Source organism: Molothrus ater, chromosome 3, assembly GCF_012460135.2.
Source record: "Molothrus ater isolate BHLD 08-10-18 breed brown headed cowbird chromosome 3, BPBGC_Mater_1.1, whole genome shotgun sequence".
Taxonomy (NCBI): Eukaryota; Metazoa; Chordata; class Aves; order Passeriformes; family Icteridae; genus Molothrus; species Molothrus ater.
This window is the reverse complement of record NC_050480.2, coordinates 61,382,195-61,397,017: the sequence shown is the minus strand read 5'-3', so window position 1 is coordinate 61,397,017 and position 14,823 is coordinate 61,382,195. Positions and strand designations below refer to the sequence as shown.

General features: G+C 47.6%; 1 protein-coding gene across 1 annotated transcript; it reads left to right on the top strand.

The window, feature by feature from the left end:
* Positions 1–1,648: 1,648 nt before the first annotated feature.
* HEY2 (hes related family bHLH transcription factor with YRPW motif 2) lies at positions 1,649–13,065 on the top strand. Its single transcript, XM_036404584.1, has 5 exons — positions 1,649–1,876; positions 3,060–3,138; positions 3,242–3,325; positions 5,925–6,006; positions 10,833–13,065. The coding sequence occupies exons 1-5, from the start codon at positions 1,794–1,796 to the stop codon at positions 11,513–11,515; spliced, it is 1,011 nt and encodes a 336-aa protein (XP_036260477.1). The 5' UTR covers positions 1,649–1,793; the 3' UTR covers positions 11,516–13,065.
* The last annotated feature ends 1,758 nt before the right edge of the window (positions 13,066–14,823 follow it).

Sequence of the window (14,823 nt, the reverse complement as noted above, 5' to 3'; positions counted from 1 at the left end):
GGCAAACACCCGACGTGCCACCAAATGTAATTGCAGAGATGGCGGATGTCGGCGTACAAAAGAGCTGGCGCCGGTTTCTCATTCGCAACGGCCCTGTGCCGCACGCACACCCGCGAACGAACCAAACCACCTGTACCTTCCACGGGATTTAACCGAGTGGAAAACTGAGTCATTGGTACTGTCGGCTGCTAAATATAAAGCAGCCGGGGCAAACGCCGCCCGCAGGCAGAAGCAGCACCGGTGCTGCCGAGCGGGGCCGCGCCGGGAAGGTGCCCGCTCACTCCGGCCCATCGAGCTCGCAGCTTGCCCCGAAAGGAAAGCCGGACCCATCGGCCACTCCGGCCCTTCTTCCCGCCCTCCCTCTGTCCGGAGCAGCATCGTGCTGTCGCCGCCTGGAAATCCCGGAGAGGCGAGAGCAGTGCGGCCACGGTGAGGGTCGCGGGGCCACGCCGCGCTGAACGGGAGACTCTTGGCCGCTCTGTCATTTTGCGGCGACGCCGGCAGCTCCTGCCCACGTCTCTCTCCGGCAGGTGCTGCTTGCCGGAGCCCCGGTCGGGCAGTCGCAGCCCCGGGCGGCCAGGCGGGGCGGCGAGGGGGCTGCCCCTGTCCCGACAATGTACCGAGTCATAGCAAGGGCAGTCCCCTCGCCGGTAGCCTTCAAGTCCTCCGGGCTGCTGAGCGACCGCAGCTCCGTGTGCCGCCGAGAGCCAGGATAAAGCCGCGGTGTCCAAGCTGGTGCCGAACCCTCCCCGCCCCGTCCCGGCCCCTCTCGGCCAGCGTCCGACAGCAGGGGCGGGAGAAAAACGTTCCTAGGAAGGTGGCAAAGGGGATGGAGGGGGGAACAGGCAGACAGGGGCAATCACCGCAGTTGAAAGATTAAATTTCTGCGGAGAACATACCACTCCGAATGTATTTTGTCAGGAATCCGGAATTTGAAAACACAAACAAACGGGGTGGAGAAATCCCAAACAAAAGCAAAATAAAACCCGCCTGCTACAGATCGTCCGGTAAACAAGACGCTAAACTTCCTCCCAAGTCGCTTCCAGCAGGGATTATCGCTGTGCTTGGCTCCCGGCCCTGCAAGCGCCCGCTAGCCCTCGGCGCGCCCGTGGAACTCAGCGGGACGGGGCGGCCGGGGAGGCGCGCCCGGCCGGGGGGGATTTATACATTTCCCGGGACTTACACAACTCTCCAACGCACTCCCGTGTGCCCGATAATACCACTCGCGGCACCGCAAGAAAGGAGACCGGGGCTGCTGCCACCGCCCGGGGCTCTGGAGCACTGGGCAGGGGGCTGATCCGGCTCGTGTGCTACGGGTGGAGGGGAGCAAGATCGTCCCAAGTGCCCGGTGAGAGATGGACAGCGGGGCGACACCGGCCACCCCTCTTCTTCCGGCAGCATCGGAGGGCTGGGAATCCAGTATTGCTCCTTCTCCCCGCAGGGCGAGCTCTGAGGATGCTCGGAACCCCGTACCCCTCCCTCCTCGGCCCCGTGCTGGCTCCGCTCCCCGCCTGCCGTGAGCCGAGGGCGGCGGGACCCCGCCGGGCGGGCGGGCGGCCGCCCGCTCCTCCGCACGCCTCCGCGCCCCGGCGGTGGGCGGCCCCCGGCCGTCACCCTCGGCAGGGCGGGCCTTGCCGGGGGCGGGCCGTCGGGCTTGAGGCTGTGCCGCGGCGTGGGAAAGCGGCTCAGAGAGGGTTTGCTCTGCTGGCGGTGCGGAGTCGTGCTGTGCCGAGCTGTGCCGTGCCCGGAGCCCCCCCGGATTTATTTATCTTTGCCACCGCGCCGTGCGCACGATGAAGCGACCTTGCGAGGAAACTACCTCAGACAGCGATATGGACGAGACTATAGACGTGGGTAGCGAGAACAACTACTCGGGGTAAGTGAGGCACCCCCGGGGCCGCCGTCTCCGTCGGGGGCGCGGGCCGGGGTGCGCCCCAAGCTGGGGCAGGGCGAGGGGGAGACCCGGACACCCCCTTGGGATGGGGGTGGGGGGGCGGCGGCCCCCGAGGTCAGAGGTGTTGTGTCCCCCTCCAGGTCAGCTGGCAGCTCGCTCGTAGCCCACCAAAAATTAGCCCCGCGCTTGGAGTGCCCGAGCCTTGAAATTATGCGCAGCACTCCAGTAGCTGTGTGAGCCACCGGGCTGCGGTTCATTAGCGCCGCTTAATTTGCCATTTGCAATCAGACCTTTTCCAAAATCGCTCCTGATCAGGCCGAACAACCTCATTTCCCACGGCGCCAGTGGGGAATGAGCCGTGGAAAGTAAGCAGGGATCCTCAGCAGCTGAACTTCAGCAAACCCGCCGTGCGAGCCGAGGGCGGGCAGTGGTGTTTGCCCAGGGAGGGTCGGGCTGGGCGCGCTGCGGGGACGCTGAGGGGCTTCAGGGCTCCTCCTGCAAATTTAGAGGTTCATGCACCAGAGCCCTTTCTCTTCCTTATCGGTGGCTAAATAAGTATTAAAAGATACTGATTTTTTTTTTTTTTTTGCGCGCTCGTGATGAAATAAGAGCAACTTTGTCCTCGTGGGTAGTATAGTTTTAAAAGCAGATTTTGAATTCCACTCCTGGACAATGCAACAGAGCCGGGCTGGGCACCTGGCATCGTACTTGACCATCTACTGACTGTGTAGCAATGGGCAGCAACGTCAAAACCCAGCAGGCCTGGCAGAGGTTGTGTCATCGGTTATGTCCACTCACCACTGCTGTTGCCATATAGAGATGCTTCATGTGGATTTGGGCCTGGTTCTTCAGCCTCTGCTTGGTAGGCAGGACTTTATATGCAAAGAAAATGAAATCTGCACTGGATAGTAAACTGTCTACAGAAAAGGACTTTATTTCCTACAGAGTGTTGGAAAATTCAAAATGTCAATTCAAAATGTATGCTGGGGTAGTCAAAACTGAAATGCATTGCTGTCTTCAAAAACACTGTGCAACGCAAGGCACTTCTTAAAAGCACTGAAAATGGCATTAGAGGGACTATGCATACGTAATATGGTGACCTAAGGTGTCTTCAAAGAGCGGTGTCAAGTTGTGCAACACCTGACGTACTTTTATTGTTTCACAGGCAAAGTAATAGTTCTGTCATTCGATCAAATTCCCCAACGACAACATCTCAGATCATGGCCAGAAAGAAAAGAAGAGGGGTATGTTTCATTTAATTATTTTTGCATTTGACAATTTGCATGTGTGTTGTGATTTTGCCCTTCATTTTTATAAACTTAATGTGTTTTGTTTTTTTGGGAATAGATTATAGAGAAAAGGCGCCGTGATCGTATAAATAACAGTTTATCAGAGCTGAGGCGGCTTGTGCCAACTGCTTTTGAAAAACAAGTAAGCTTTTTTTTTTTAAATATAAATTCTGTATCTCATCTGGCAATGTTAGTTCTCTTGTAAATCTCATTAAAATAATACTGTATGTGTCCTGATCTGGCACAAAGCAGGCATTTCAATAAAATGCTTTGTTGTGGCAAAACTATTAGAAACATAATTCATTATAAGGCTGAAAAACATTTCCATTCTTTGGCTTGTTTTTCCCTTAAGGGTAACTATGTTCATGTTGCCTCTGTTCTTTCGATGAATTCCAGTAGTGGTTTTGTTAAAAATGTGCTTTACTCCATATTAAATAAAAAATAAAAATACACAAACCCAACACAACTCCCCAAACCTGTATGTAAATTAGCTTTCTGTCTAAATCTTTAAATATAATTTACTTTGCCGCTACTTTAACGGACCTTTTTTTTTTCAAATCTATACTTTCCATTGCAAGCAAATCAGTCCAATTTCCTGAAAAGGGAGCAGACAGTCTGGATTATTCATGTTTTAAGATTACTCTTTAGAACCAGTGCATTAGGAGGTGGAATAGGCCCGTGTTTGTCAGCTAGTGAAGTCAGTGATATATTCAGAGTTTCAGTGAGAAAGTATTTAGTAGGAAGTCTGAAAGGATCCAGTTAACTTTAGCTCAGTTCCTTGGTCATGAAATTACAGACCAAGAGATTAGAATACAATGTTTCATTAAAAAAAAAAAAAAAGCATTTTGGTTTTTCCATTTAAATTTTTTTTTCCATATCTTGAATTTTATTTTTTGGGCTTTGATTCAATTTTCAACCTTGTTCCTGTTTTGCTAGAAGTGTCGAAGATTGCTGGATATGTGCAACTGACACTATGTTTCAATAAAAATGAAACATCTGAAAATAAATAACCTGACTTCCTTGTAATAGTAAAATAAACCCAAAAAGTAAAATCTGAGAGCAGGATTGGGAGGTGCTGAATATAAGTGGTAACTACGTGGCAAACACCACGCCGTGTTAGGCCTGTTTCATCCCTGGCCTGAGCAAAAGCTGGCTGAAAAAAATAAATTTGAAGTGTTGGTTGAGAGCATCTCTTGTGTCACCTGCAATATGATTTTTAGTAACTGGTAGTTGTCACTGTGACCTTGCGTTGGTTCTGGCAAAACAGTGACAGGGATATTTTCAGCTAGATAAACAGGGGCAAGAGACAACAGTTGTTTGTCCCATCTTATTGTTTATTTCTTGAAAACCACAAACATTATAAAACAAGTCCTACAGAGCCTTTGGAAATTACCCAGCACCATGCAGTTTTTAGCTATTAGTCACTCTCACTGAGACAGCTTGTACTGTGTCTATGGAAAAGATGAAGTCTGTGAAAGCTACAGGATGTAGCTGCATGTAAAACGGGGAATTCTGACCAAAAATTCACACGCACATCAATGTTGGTACGTTGAGAGCAATAAGCAGATTGAAAAAAAGGCACTGCCATAAAAACGAGCATGTGCTGTATTTGAATCAGAAAATCCCACCATTTTCCCACAATATGCCAAGGACGAAGTCATCAGTCCTTGCCCAGCTCCTTGACATTCAGCTCACTGGAGTTTCCAAGTTGGAGGTTTAGTTTCGCTTCCGCCTCCCTCCCTTCCCAAGCCACCGTGTTACTCTTGAGTGTGGCAGAGATGAGCACTCTGAAACATGGCTGCACAGCACCAGGCAAACTTTGCCCAGCTCAAAATGTACAACCTGGGAGAAGCTGGCTGAGACAGTGAAGTAGCCCAGATGATAACTAAGAGAGAAAAAATTGGCTGGCAGGATGTGATCCACTGGTGGCTGCAGCTTGCGTGGCCCTGATTTTAACTGATGCCAAGGGATGATCTCTTGCACTGGAATAACATTTGTGTTGTCTGGGTGTGTTCCAGATATCCAAGGGAATGCTGCCAAGCAAAATAGTTTTATTTATACATTGATATATCAATACTGCCTTTTGAGTTCTATTTTGTACTTTTCCGGTATCTCTTGTAGCTCTGCGAGCCACTCTTAGTGTCAGAAAAGATTTTTACTGACAGAGGAGCTACACTCTTTCGCAGTATTTAGTCTTTGCAAAGTAGGCCTCTCACTAACTTAAAATACTGTGGACTGTGTGGCAGTTTTTTCAGTCAAAAAATGAGAATGGAATATTCAACAACCAAATGACACATTGCAAACTAACAGGCCATGAAGAGAGGGACAGTGCTGGGTGTGTGTCCGCAGGGACACCTACCGGTAATAGCACAAAAAGTAACGTTGCAACAGGGTCCTAACCTGTGGCCACACAGACCCCTCCTGCCAGCTCTCCCCTTGTGTTTGTTGTTAAAAGGGAAGTCCAGAAAGTTATGTATTTCTCTCATTTCTTGAAGATGTCATCTCTACACTGCCTTCAAGGCCAGAGCTGCTGAGGTATAGCCCTAATAAAGGGAAATTAGGGAGACGGTATTAGTCCTTAGACCAAGTCTGGGAAGCAGATGCTCACGAAAGAATTAAGCAGAGAATGTCCTAATGATAGGGGAAATTGAAACCATAAGGCTGAGCTCAGTGGAAAGTATATCAAATTGAAGTTTCTAGTACTCGTAAGCCTTTATTTATATGTGTCTCTTATCTCAAAGGGATCTGCCAAATTAGAAAAAGCGGAAATACTGCAAATGACAGTGGATCATCTGAAGATGCTGCAGGCAACAGGAGGGAAAGGTAAGGAGCCAACAATTTTTTTTTTTAATATTTGGGGAAGTCTCATCAAAAAAAGTGCTTTGAGGAGCTGTGATAGGCGTTTCCAGATTAAAGGAGTGGAAATCAATGCTAATGGCAGGATTGAACTCGTGGGAAAGAGCTACTGGGACAAAAGAAGCACTTGACCCTGGGCTTGTGTTTGCTTTCATAACACTGTGGGAGTAAAGGCTTCATTCACAGGCAGCCCAGTCAGAGATTTGTTTGGGGTTTCCAAAGAGCACTGAAATCTGCACAGGGAGACAAAACAAATACGCAAACACCAAACATAAACAGGAGGTTTGTGGCAACAATTGTGTAGCAAAAAACCTGATGCTAAACCTCATTATTGAGCTGCTATACTGAAGGAAGTGAACAGAGAAGAACTTTAATTTATGTTTAAATATTTTCTTTGTTCTGGAAAGACTTTTCAGTTCCAGGTTAGACCATCTCATTCACCAGAACAAAACCCAGTCTTGATCTGTGCATCTCCAGGTATCTGATGAAGTGGGTAGGCAGGCAGTGCTCTCTGCACTCACATTTCTATGCTATATTTGTGTGTCAGAGGCTGGCATAGCTCCCTGTTAATGGGTGCTGGCATGACGCAGTGGCTGCACTCGCTGACCCATTAGATCAGCCGAGCGCCGGGAGTCGAGCGTACCTCGCTTGTGCAAGCTGACAGTCCCAAGGCTGGAGGCCAAATGGTTTCAGCCACCCACGAGGTGTTCTGTGTAGTCATGATTTTGGAACTTATTTGGAGCGAAAAACTTGCTGGCATTCCATAGGCATGGTCCCACGTCCCGTGCCATCAACCGTGATCATGCTTTGAATTGTTGTAATGGAAGCCAGCTGATTCTTCACTCACCCACTATGCCATATAGGTAAAGGCTAGAAAAGAAACTGCTGCTGTCTCTCTTACTTTTTTTTTTGACCAAAGTTTTTAGTGCATGACTGAATTATGCTACTCTCCGTACCTTGCAGCAATTAAAAACTCAGCTCAGAATCAGTGCGAGCCTAACAGAAGATGGCTATAGGAAAGCCTGTTAAAAGCTGGTGTTTTGTTATTTGTGAAAATTAACGCCAAGTTGACACACCTTTTTTCTAGGTGTTAAGGAATTTTTTCTAGGAGTCCATTTAAGCTTAAAAGTTATGGGTAACTTGTTTGATAAGAGATGAAAGGAATTTTATTGCCCATCAGGTAACATACATGTCTCTTGGTTCCTCGGGAAATGTACAAAATTTAAATAGAAGGTTAACATATGTGTAAAAAGTCCTTGAGAAAGCACTGTAGTTGCTAAAGATACACTCTTGAAAGTTATAAAATGCCAGAATTTATCATGGTTGTGCAGTCTGTGTTCAGGTGATTTGGATCCTCTGTGTGTCCTAGTGATGGTGCCTTCTCTGAGTGTGTGGCTGTGTGCTGGTTCCACAAGCTCTGTCTCCCTTGGTGCAGGGAGCACAGAGTGCTTGGCTGCTGAGGGAAGTGGTGGCTGTTTCATTTCATCCTCCCCATGCGATGTGTGGCCCAGCTATCCCAGCCTGACCCCCACATCACGCTGCATATTGTTCCTCTGAGGAGCTGCAGCAGCTCCCAGCCCTCCAATGTTTGCACCGACAGCGGGACGGCCAGGAGGTGAACCCAAATGGAGACCTCATTTATCAGGAAGCTTCCTTCCCTGGTTTACCTGCCCCAAAAAAATATGCAGAGTATTTTTTTATAAATGGGTCAGGTCAGGTGGCCAAGTGGGGCAGGGGATGAAATGCCTGGGATGGGAGCTGCGGGACAGAGACACGTGTTGGTGGAGCCCAGCCTCTGGCTCCAGTTGGACAAACTGGATGTTGCTAGCAATCCCAGGTCTTGCAGTCTCTTCTCTTCCTTGGTTGGTCTCTGCTCCATGTCTCTCCTGCCCCAGCTGACACCGGCATAGCTGTGGCAGTGCGGGAAAGGGTGAAGTGTTGTGGTGCAGGGACAGGCTTATTTCTGCTGCTGTCTTTCACACCATGATCCACGGTGGGTGGCCCATCACAATAATACCTGATCGCTTCACAAATACTACAACTTTATCTGCTCCTTCTGTCCTAGAGATAAGAGTAATCTCACTGCACAGATTAAGAAACTGTAAGAAAAAGAGGTTTGAATACTGGGCAAAGTTTAAGCCTGCATTTCTTGCTTGCTTAATGTTTTACTTTGCAATCTAACTAACAGTTTTAAATATAATTTCTTAGAGTATTTTTAAAGTAGATATTTGTTTTATTTGTATTTATTTCCCTCTTTGTGTGCCAGAGGATTTTTTTTGTATCAGCAAAAAAATTAGTTTCATCATTTTTACCAGGGACAATCACTTCTTTCTGAGGAAAGGAGAAATGGGTCCTGATACCCATATGCTGCCCTGCATTAAGGACTGTCCTCTTCCTCACACAGAAAGGAGGACATCCATGATGGGGAGTGGGTGGGACTGGGGCAAGTCAGGATGGGCTTGGCCACCACTCAGCACACTGATCCCGAGGTGGGCAGTGTGGGAGAGAAACCCAACACTGCTTCTGCCCCTTCTCTGCTTTTCAGAGCTGCCTGGGCAGGCAGGCAGGCAGATGCCTCTCAGGTCCTGTGCAGGCTCTGTGTTTCTGCCATCCTGACACAGGTGTGGACAGTTCTGTGGACAGTCTCCTATTCACATTGAGCTATTATTTTGGCCTAAGGCCAAGGCTTTTTGCTGATGGTGCAAGCAAGCACAGGGGAGGAGTGATTTGTCAACAGTGAGTTGTTTGTAGAGAACTCAGTGTGGTTTTATTGAAGCTTCACTACAAATTTATCTTGAGTGAGTGACACCTGGGTCAGTGCATGGGTTCATGTAGCCTAAGTGACTTGTGTGCAGCAGGTGGGTTACCAGGACAGATGAGGTAAAACCAAGAGTTCCTGTTCACTACAAAACACTGGCATGTGCACATGGTGGAGGATGTTTGTGGGTTGGGAAAGAAATGAGAAGCAACATTTTTAAGTCTCTCTCAGAAGGGGGAAGCTGGTGAAGGGGAAACCGGGAAAAGATAACCATCAAAATATAATGGAGCCTGGGAGTCCCAGATCTCATCTAGCCTCTGTTTTCATGCCTCGGCCACCATAGGAGACTGAAAGGGAGCCAGGATCACCAGGGCTTTGGGATGGCTTGTCACAGAGCCAGCAGCTCAGACTCAGGGGAAGCTGGTGACAACCACATCCCCCACATCTCTTCTAGTCCAGGAGGGAGGGAGGCCGGGAAGCCCTGGCTTGAGCCAAGTGCTCTCAGGACTCCCAGGCTGGCTGACTCATGGCCAGGGCCGGGAAGTGGTTCTGGCTGTGCGTCAGCCCCTCTGATGCTGCTGGAGGTCCTGGAGCCTCCGGCACAGAAGCAGTCCCCACGCCAGGCTGACTGGCACCCGAGAAGGTGCCCTGCTATCTCACTGCTGCTGGCACACCTGGCCTTTGGTTCTCAGGAGCTCACTCAAACCTTTGGTTGCAGTGGACCCTGGCAGGAAGAAAGCTGTGAGGAGTCAGCACTTGAGGACAGGAGTCCTCCACTCGTTGATCTGCTGGCTGAGCCAGAGTTTCACTCAGGTTCAGATGAGCAAGTAGTAGGCTTGCAGCAAAAGCACCGTTGTGATTTGGCAAGATGGAGTGTATAGTGGGCAGGGGATTTGGAGCAACATGGATAAATGTGCCTGAGTTAATTCTATAATGTGAGCATGCAGTGGTGGAAGCGCTTCTTTCTAGCCTGAAAATTGATTAAAATGAAAAAAGGTATCTAAAGTGCTAGCATTTTTCAGAAAGGCCGAAATTATTTCATGACAGAGTACAAGGCATTGCTGCCATGTTCTACCGTAAGATGGGCACTTGATCTTTATATACTCACACACATCACAGTCATGCATACCTAAAAATTTTCATTGAAAGTGAGAGGAAAAACACCATGCCAACTTGGGAGGGGATAGGATATTATTGCCCCAAGGAGACAACATTTAAACTAAAATAGGAAAATTCCAAAAAGTGGAATAGGTTTTTGTGGTTGAAGAGCTGCAAGTTAAATGCAAGATTTTATGCTCAACCCTTTTAGAAAGGGAGTATCCTTTCATGTGCATTTAATAAAACTTTTTTTTTTTCAAATGCTTTTTTGTCCCAAGCCTATGGAGCTCCAGTTGCTGTTTGTTGAAATACCTCATGGGCCATATGACTGTCAGTCTTCCATCTCCAAATTAGCAATGGCATTACATAAAACATTTTCTCAGTAAAGCTTTTTATTGTGTGTTTGCAGAGTCATCACAAGATGTTTTTTGTTTGTAGTTAAGCAACACCGTATGTCATATTGTCTTAATGACTCTGTGAAGTAGAAGGGACCCCGGCAGCAGCTACAACAACTATCTCACAATGTCAAGAAATAGTTTGAAAGCATTAGGATGAATGCCAGTGTAGGGAAGAAAAGGCAGGGTAGTACATGCAAGCTCTCTGATCTCCAGCCTGTTTCTTTGTGTGGATAAGCATCTCATTCACACATACAGGATCAACATTGCACTGCAGCAGCTTGCTGAGGAATTTCAGGAGAGGCATCATGTATCTTTTTAAATGTCTTATGGACTTACTTATTTTCATTTGTATATGGTCTGCATAAACAACTGCAGCCTAGTACATTACAGGGATGGTCACAGAGATCATTTTACAGACCAGATAACAAACTTCTGTTGCACATCTTAACCCACAAATGGCAAACGGGAAATGCGGTGGCTGAGCCAGGACTGGGTTGGCCAGCTCCACATTCAACATGTATTTTGCCCTCCCCTTGCAGGTTATTTTGACGCCCATTCCCTGGCCATGGATTTCATGAGCATCGGCTTCCGGGAGTGCTTGACAGAAGTGGCGAGGTACCTGACTTCGGTGGAAGGTCTCGACACATCCGACCCCCTGCGCGTTAGACTCGTGTCCCACCTGAGCACCTGCGCCTCTCAGAGGGAAGCTGCTGCCATGACCTCCTCCATGGTCCACCACCACCACCATCCCTTGCACCCTCACCACTGGGCCGCCGCCTTCCACCACCTCCCGGCCGCTCTGCTGCAGCCGAACGGACTCCACGCCTCCGATGCCGCCCCGTGCAGACTCTCCTCGGACGTGCCCCCTCACGGCTCCGCCCTGCTCACGGCCACCTTCGCCCACGCCGATGCCGCCCTCAGAGTCCCCTCCGCCGGCAGCATCGCTCCCTGTGTCCCTCCTCTCTCTACCTCCCTCTTGTCCCTGTCGGCCACTGTTCACGCCGCGGCAGCAGCAGCCACAGCCGCAGCCCAGAGCTTCCCCCTCTCCTTCACCGGCACCTTCCCCATGCTGCCCCCCAGCGCGGCCGCCGCCGCCGTGGCCGCGGCCACCGCCATCACCCCTCCGCTGGCCGTGTCAGCCTCTGCCAGCCCTCAGCAGGCTGGCACCGGCGGCGGCACGAAACCCTACCGACCCTGGGGGACTGAAGTTGGAGCCTTTTAAGTCCCCCCCCGGCCACACACAGCTCTTCCCACTGCGGTTCCCTCCTCTCCCTGTCAGCACACGTGCATGTGCTCACAGCCACGAGCCACCATCCCCGCACCCAGCCCCAGCCCCGGCGCTCGCCGTGTCCTCCCTGCTCAGCCTCACCCGAAGGGCCTGAGCGGTGCCGGCGAGCCCACCGAGGAGCGGCGATTATCCATCCTCACTGCCGGTGTCGGAGAGGACATGGGGAGACACCTTCTTCTTCTTCTTCTCCGTTCGTCTTGCTGGAGGCACCTTGAGGGAGCAGCAATGGCTTTCATAACAGTGTCACCATGTCGGCATGTAGAGGTTTCCTGCAACACACGTAGGAATACATAGACATTAGAACTAATAGTTCTCCAGCTATGCATCCTTGTTTGGCAGAGAGATGAGGGATTGCATCTACCAGGTCTCCTCAGGCTAGAAAGGAGTAGAAAAGGAGTTCCAGTTTCATAAGTGCCTGACATTGAAAAAATAATAAATAAATATATATATATATATGTGTGTGTGTTCTGCTAAAACAAATAACATTGCACAGGTATGGATATGGGAGAGAGGGGAAATTTTGCATTCAGCTCCAGAACTAGGATACTTTTCCGGGGCAGATCGTGCTCTTGGAGGAGAAAGGTTTTTTTAGCCAAAAGATTGCCGAGGAAGAATGTTTAGTTTGACAGGCCTAGTTCTCGCTTAGTTCACTTTCTTTGTACAGACTTGCCAAATTGTGACGTCTAGCATAGCATTGGCAAAAGCAATTATCTTATCAGTGCTGGGATTAATGAACGTTTCAGTACTGCCTGTGAGCCCTGAGGCACCCATTTTTATGGCTTAAACTTGGTGCTAGCTCCTATCTGCACAAACAGTGAATTTGTCATGCACCCAGAAGTAGCCACCTATTGAAAGCGTGCACACTTGGATAGAGTTGATTCATGCCAATACAAGAGATTCAGTGTTGTAAGAGTTCAACTTATTTAGCTGTATTTGGACATTCACTTTTAGCCGATTCAGTGCAAGATCCTTCTTCTATTCACTATCAACTTCTGGGAGAATGATCACTCTGGGTATGAATGAAGTTATGGTAGGGACAACTTTTAAATTGGCTATTAACATGCCAACATTGTAATGTGGGTTTGATTCCAAACCAAAATGAATGTATTAATGGGATGTGAGTAAATTATTTTGTCAATACCCAGATAACTAGTGCTGCATAAAATGGTTTGCTTTCATTTTTTATTACAGTGACTTAAAATAACCTAAGTATTTTAATACAACCAGTCAAGAACTAGAGATTTTATGTAAAAAAAAAGAAAATAAAAATAAAACACAGCATGTATTATTATGCACTTGATTTCTCTGCTGTGTGGAGAAAGCAATAAGCATTGAAAATGTTAAACATTATGCAAAATATACTTTAAAATATTTGTTTTAAAAATACTGTACCTAGTCGGTCTTTTATGCATTACTTTGTTAACCTTTTTTCTATGCAAAAGTCTTTACATATCACTAATTAAATGAAGTCCTTTTTGACTGCATTTTATGGATGATTTGTTGCAGTATTTGTTTGCTTTTGAAGAATACTTGTGGACTCAGAGTTGTTTTCTGCCCCTGATAACAAGCCTGTTGGCTGCTCTGTACTCTTCTGCTCCCCTTGCTCAGCCAGGAAACCCACCTTCTCCAGCGTGCTCTGCAATAGGCAGGGGAAAACAGCAAAGCAGCATCAGTTTTCAGGCTTGCAGACTGGCTCTGCATTGATGGTATGCTTAATGATGCAAGCATATCTGTTCATCCAGGAGAGCCCCAAAAATCATTGAGGTTTCTAGGTTTGGCTTTCCATAGGGTTTAGAAGGTGAAAATGTTAACCCAATGACATCATTAATCCATAAATATATGGAATGAGAGGAGGTAATTTTTACAAATTCTGGTCTTCTAATTTGACACTTCTCACTGAGGCAAGGGTTTGTTATTGTTTCATCCGACCTGCTAAGCCCCTCTGTGGAAAGCTCTGTTTATGAGTATGAGGACACAGTCTTACATATCTGAATGCCAAAATAACAGCTGGCAAGACTGAGACACAGAAAAAGGGGATCACACCACAGCCAGACAGACACTTCACTCGTCATCAAAAGCCTCAGCAGCCTCAGCTCAGTGGCTCACTCTCCTCTCATCCTTTTCCCAAATATTAAACCTGGAACTCATCCCTGCCTCAATTAGCTGGTTTCTGGCACTTAAGTGAGGAGGGGTTTTCATTCACCTGAAAAAATGGACAAAAGAGGGGTAAGAAGTCTTGTAACCCCTACACTGTTAATCAACCTTGATATTCTTTGAAATAGTGTTGTTTGGGGGGAATATGACTTTTTTTTTAAGGGCAGAAATGCTGTGCTGCTGTTCCGGCATATTTAGCAGCGTACAGATGAGGTATCATTCACTTTCTAAATGTGTATTTTCAAGAAAAAAGAGGACATTAATGGCTGGTAGATAAAAAGTGGGGTTTATTTGCATGAAAGAGCAGGTTGCAGCCCTACTTCACAGTAAGCTATTAATTTGCCCTCAAAGAGCCTGGTAGGAAGTCTCTCAGGCATGTATCACCTTAAAAATATGCACCCACTGACTTGGTTCCACCTAAGGTCTTCAATCTAATTGATGTGCCTCAAAACATCATTTGTTTCCCAAAATGCAATATTCTGCCTTGTTCTAAAAAAATGGCAGTTTGAAAAGACGCTGATTAGGTACACGCCACTGACAGATTTGTGCAGCCTGTTTGTGCTTATCCCATTTTCACTTTCAAAAAAAACCAGTTGCTGATGCATCCTCTATTGTTTTTTGTGTGGGCTTTTGGTCTCTACTCTTTTTTGTTGTGCTGTCTTTTGGTTTGGTTTGAATCAAATCACTTAGAAGACATGAGGAGCTCATCCTTCATGCCTGCTTATTCCTAGGCTGTTGGGAATGTTACCTCTCTGAGAGTGGATGAAGATTTTCCAAGTGAGAAATTAACAACAAAGACACGTATTTCGTGTGTGCTGTTGGAAAGACATGAGAGGGTAATAGCTTCTGGTGGCTTTGGCTGTAGCTGTGCTAACAGATCAGAGCTGAAGGCATCTATGCAGTCTTTAAAACAGAGCAAGGGAAAGCTGTTTCCTTGGCATAACCGAGATGCAAAAGTTAGGACCCATGGCTGTGCACATGCAACCTTACTTCAGCCTTTTTCTATCTTTATTGTGCATTCAATGAGGAATGGACCTGGATGAAGAATAGTAAGAGTAATTTATATAATTTAAGAGTAGATCATGACA

Coding starts and splice junctions, on each gene's coding strand:
- HEY2 (XM_036404584.1), top strand. CDS start 1,794: ATGAAGCGACCTTGCGAGGAAACTACCTCAGACAGCGATATGGACGAG. Junction 1,877..3,059: donor AGCGAGAACAACTACTCGGG/GTAAGTGAGGCA, acceptor ATTGTTTCACAG/GCAAAGTAATAGTTCTGTCA. Junction 6,007..10,832: donor GCAGGCAACAGGAGGGAAAG/GTAAGGAGCCAA, acceptor CTCCCCTTGCAG/GTTATTTTGACGCCCATTCC.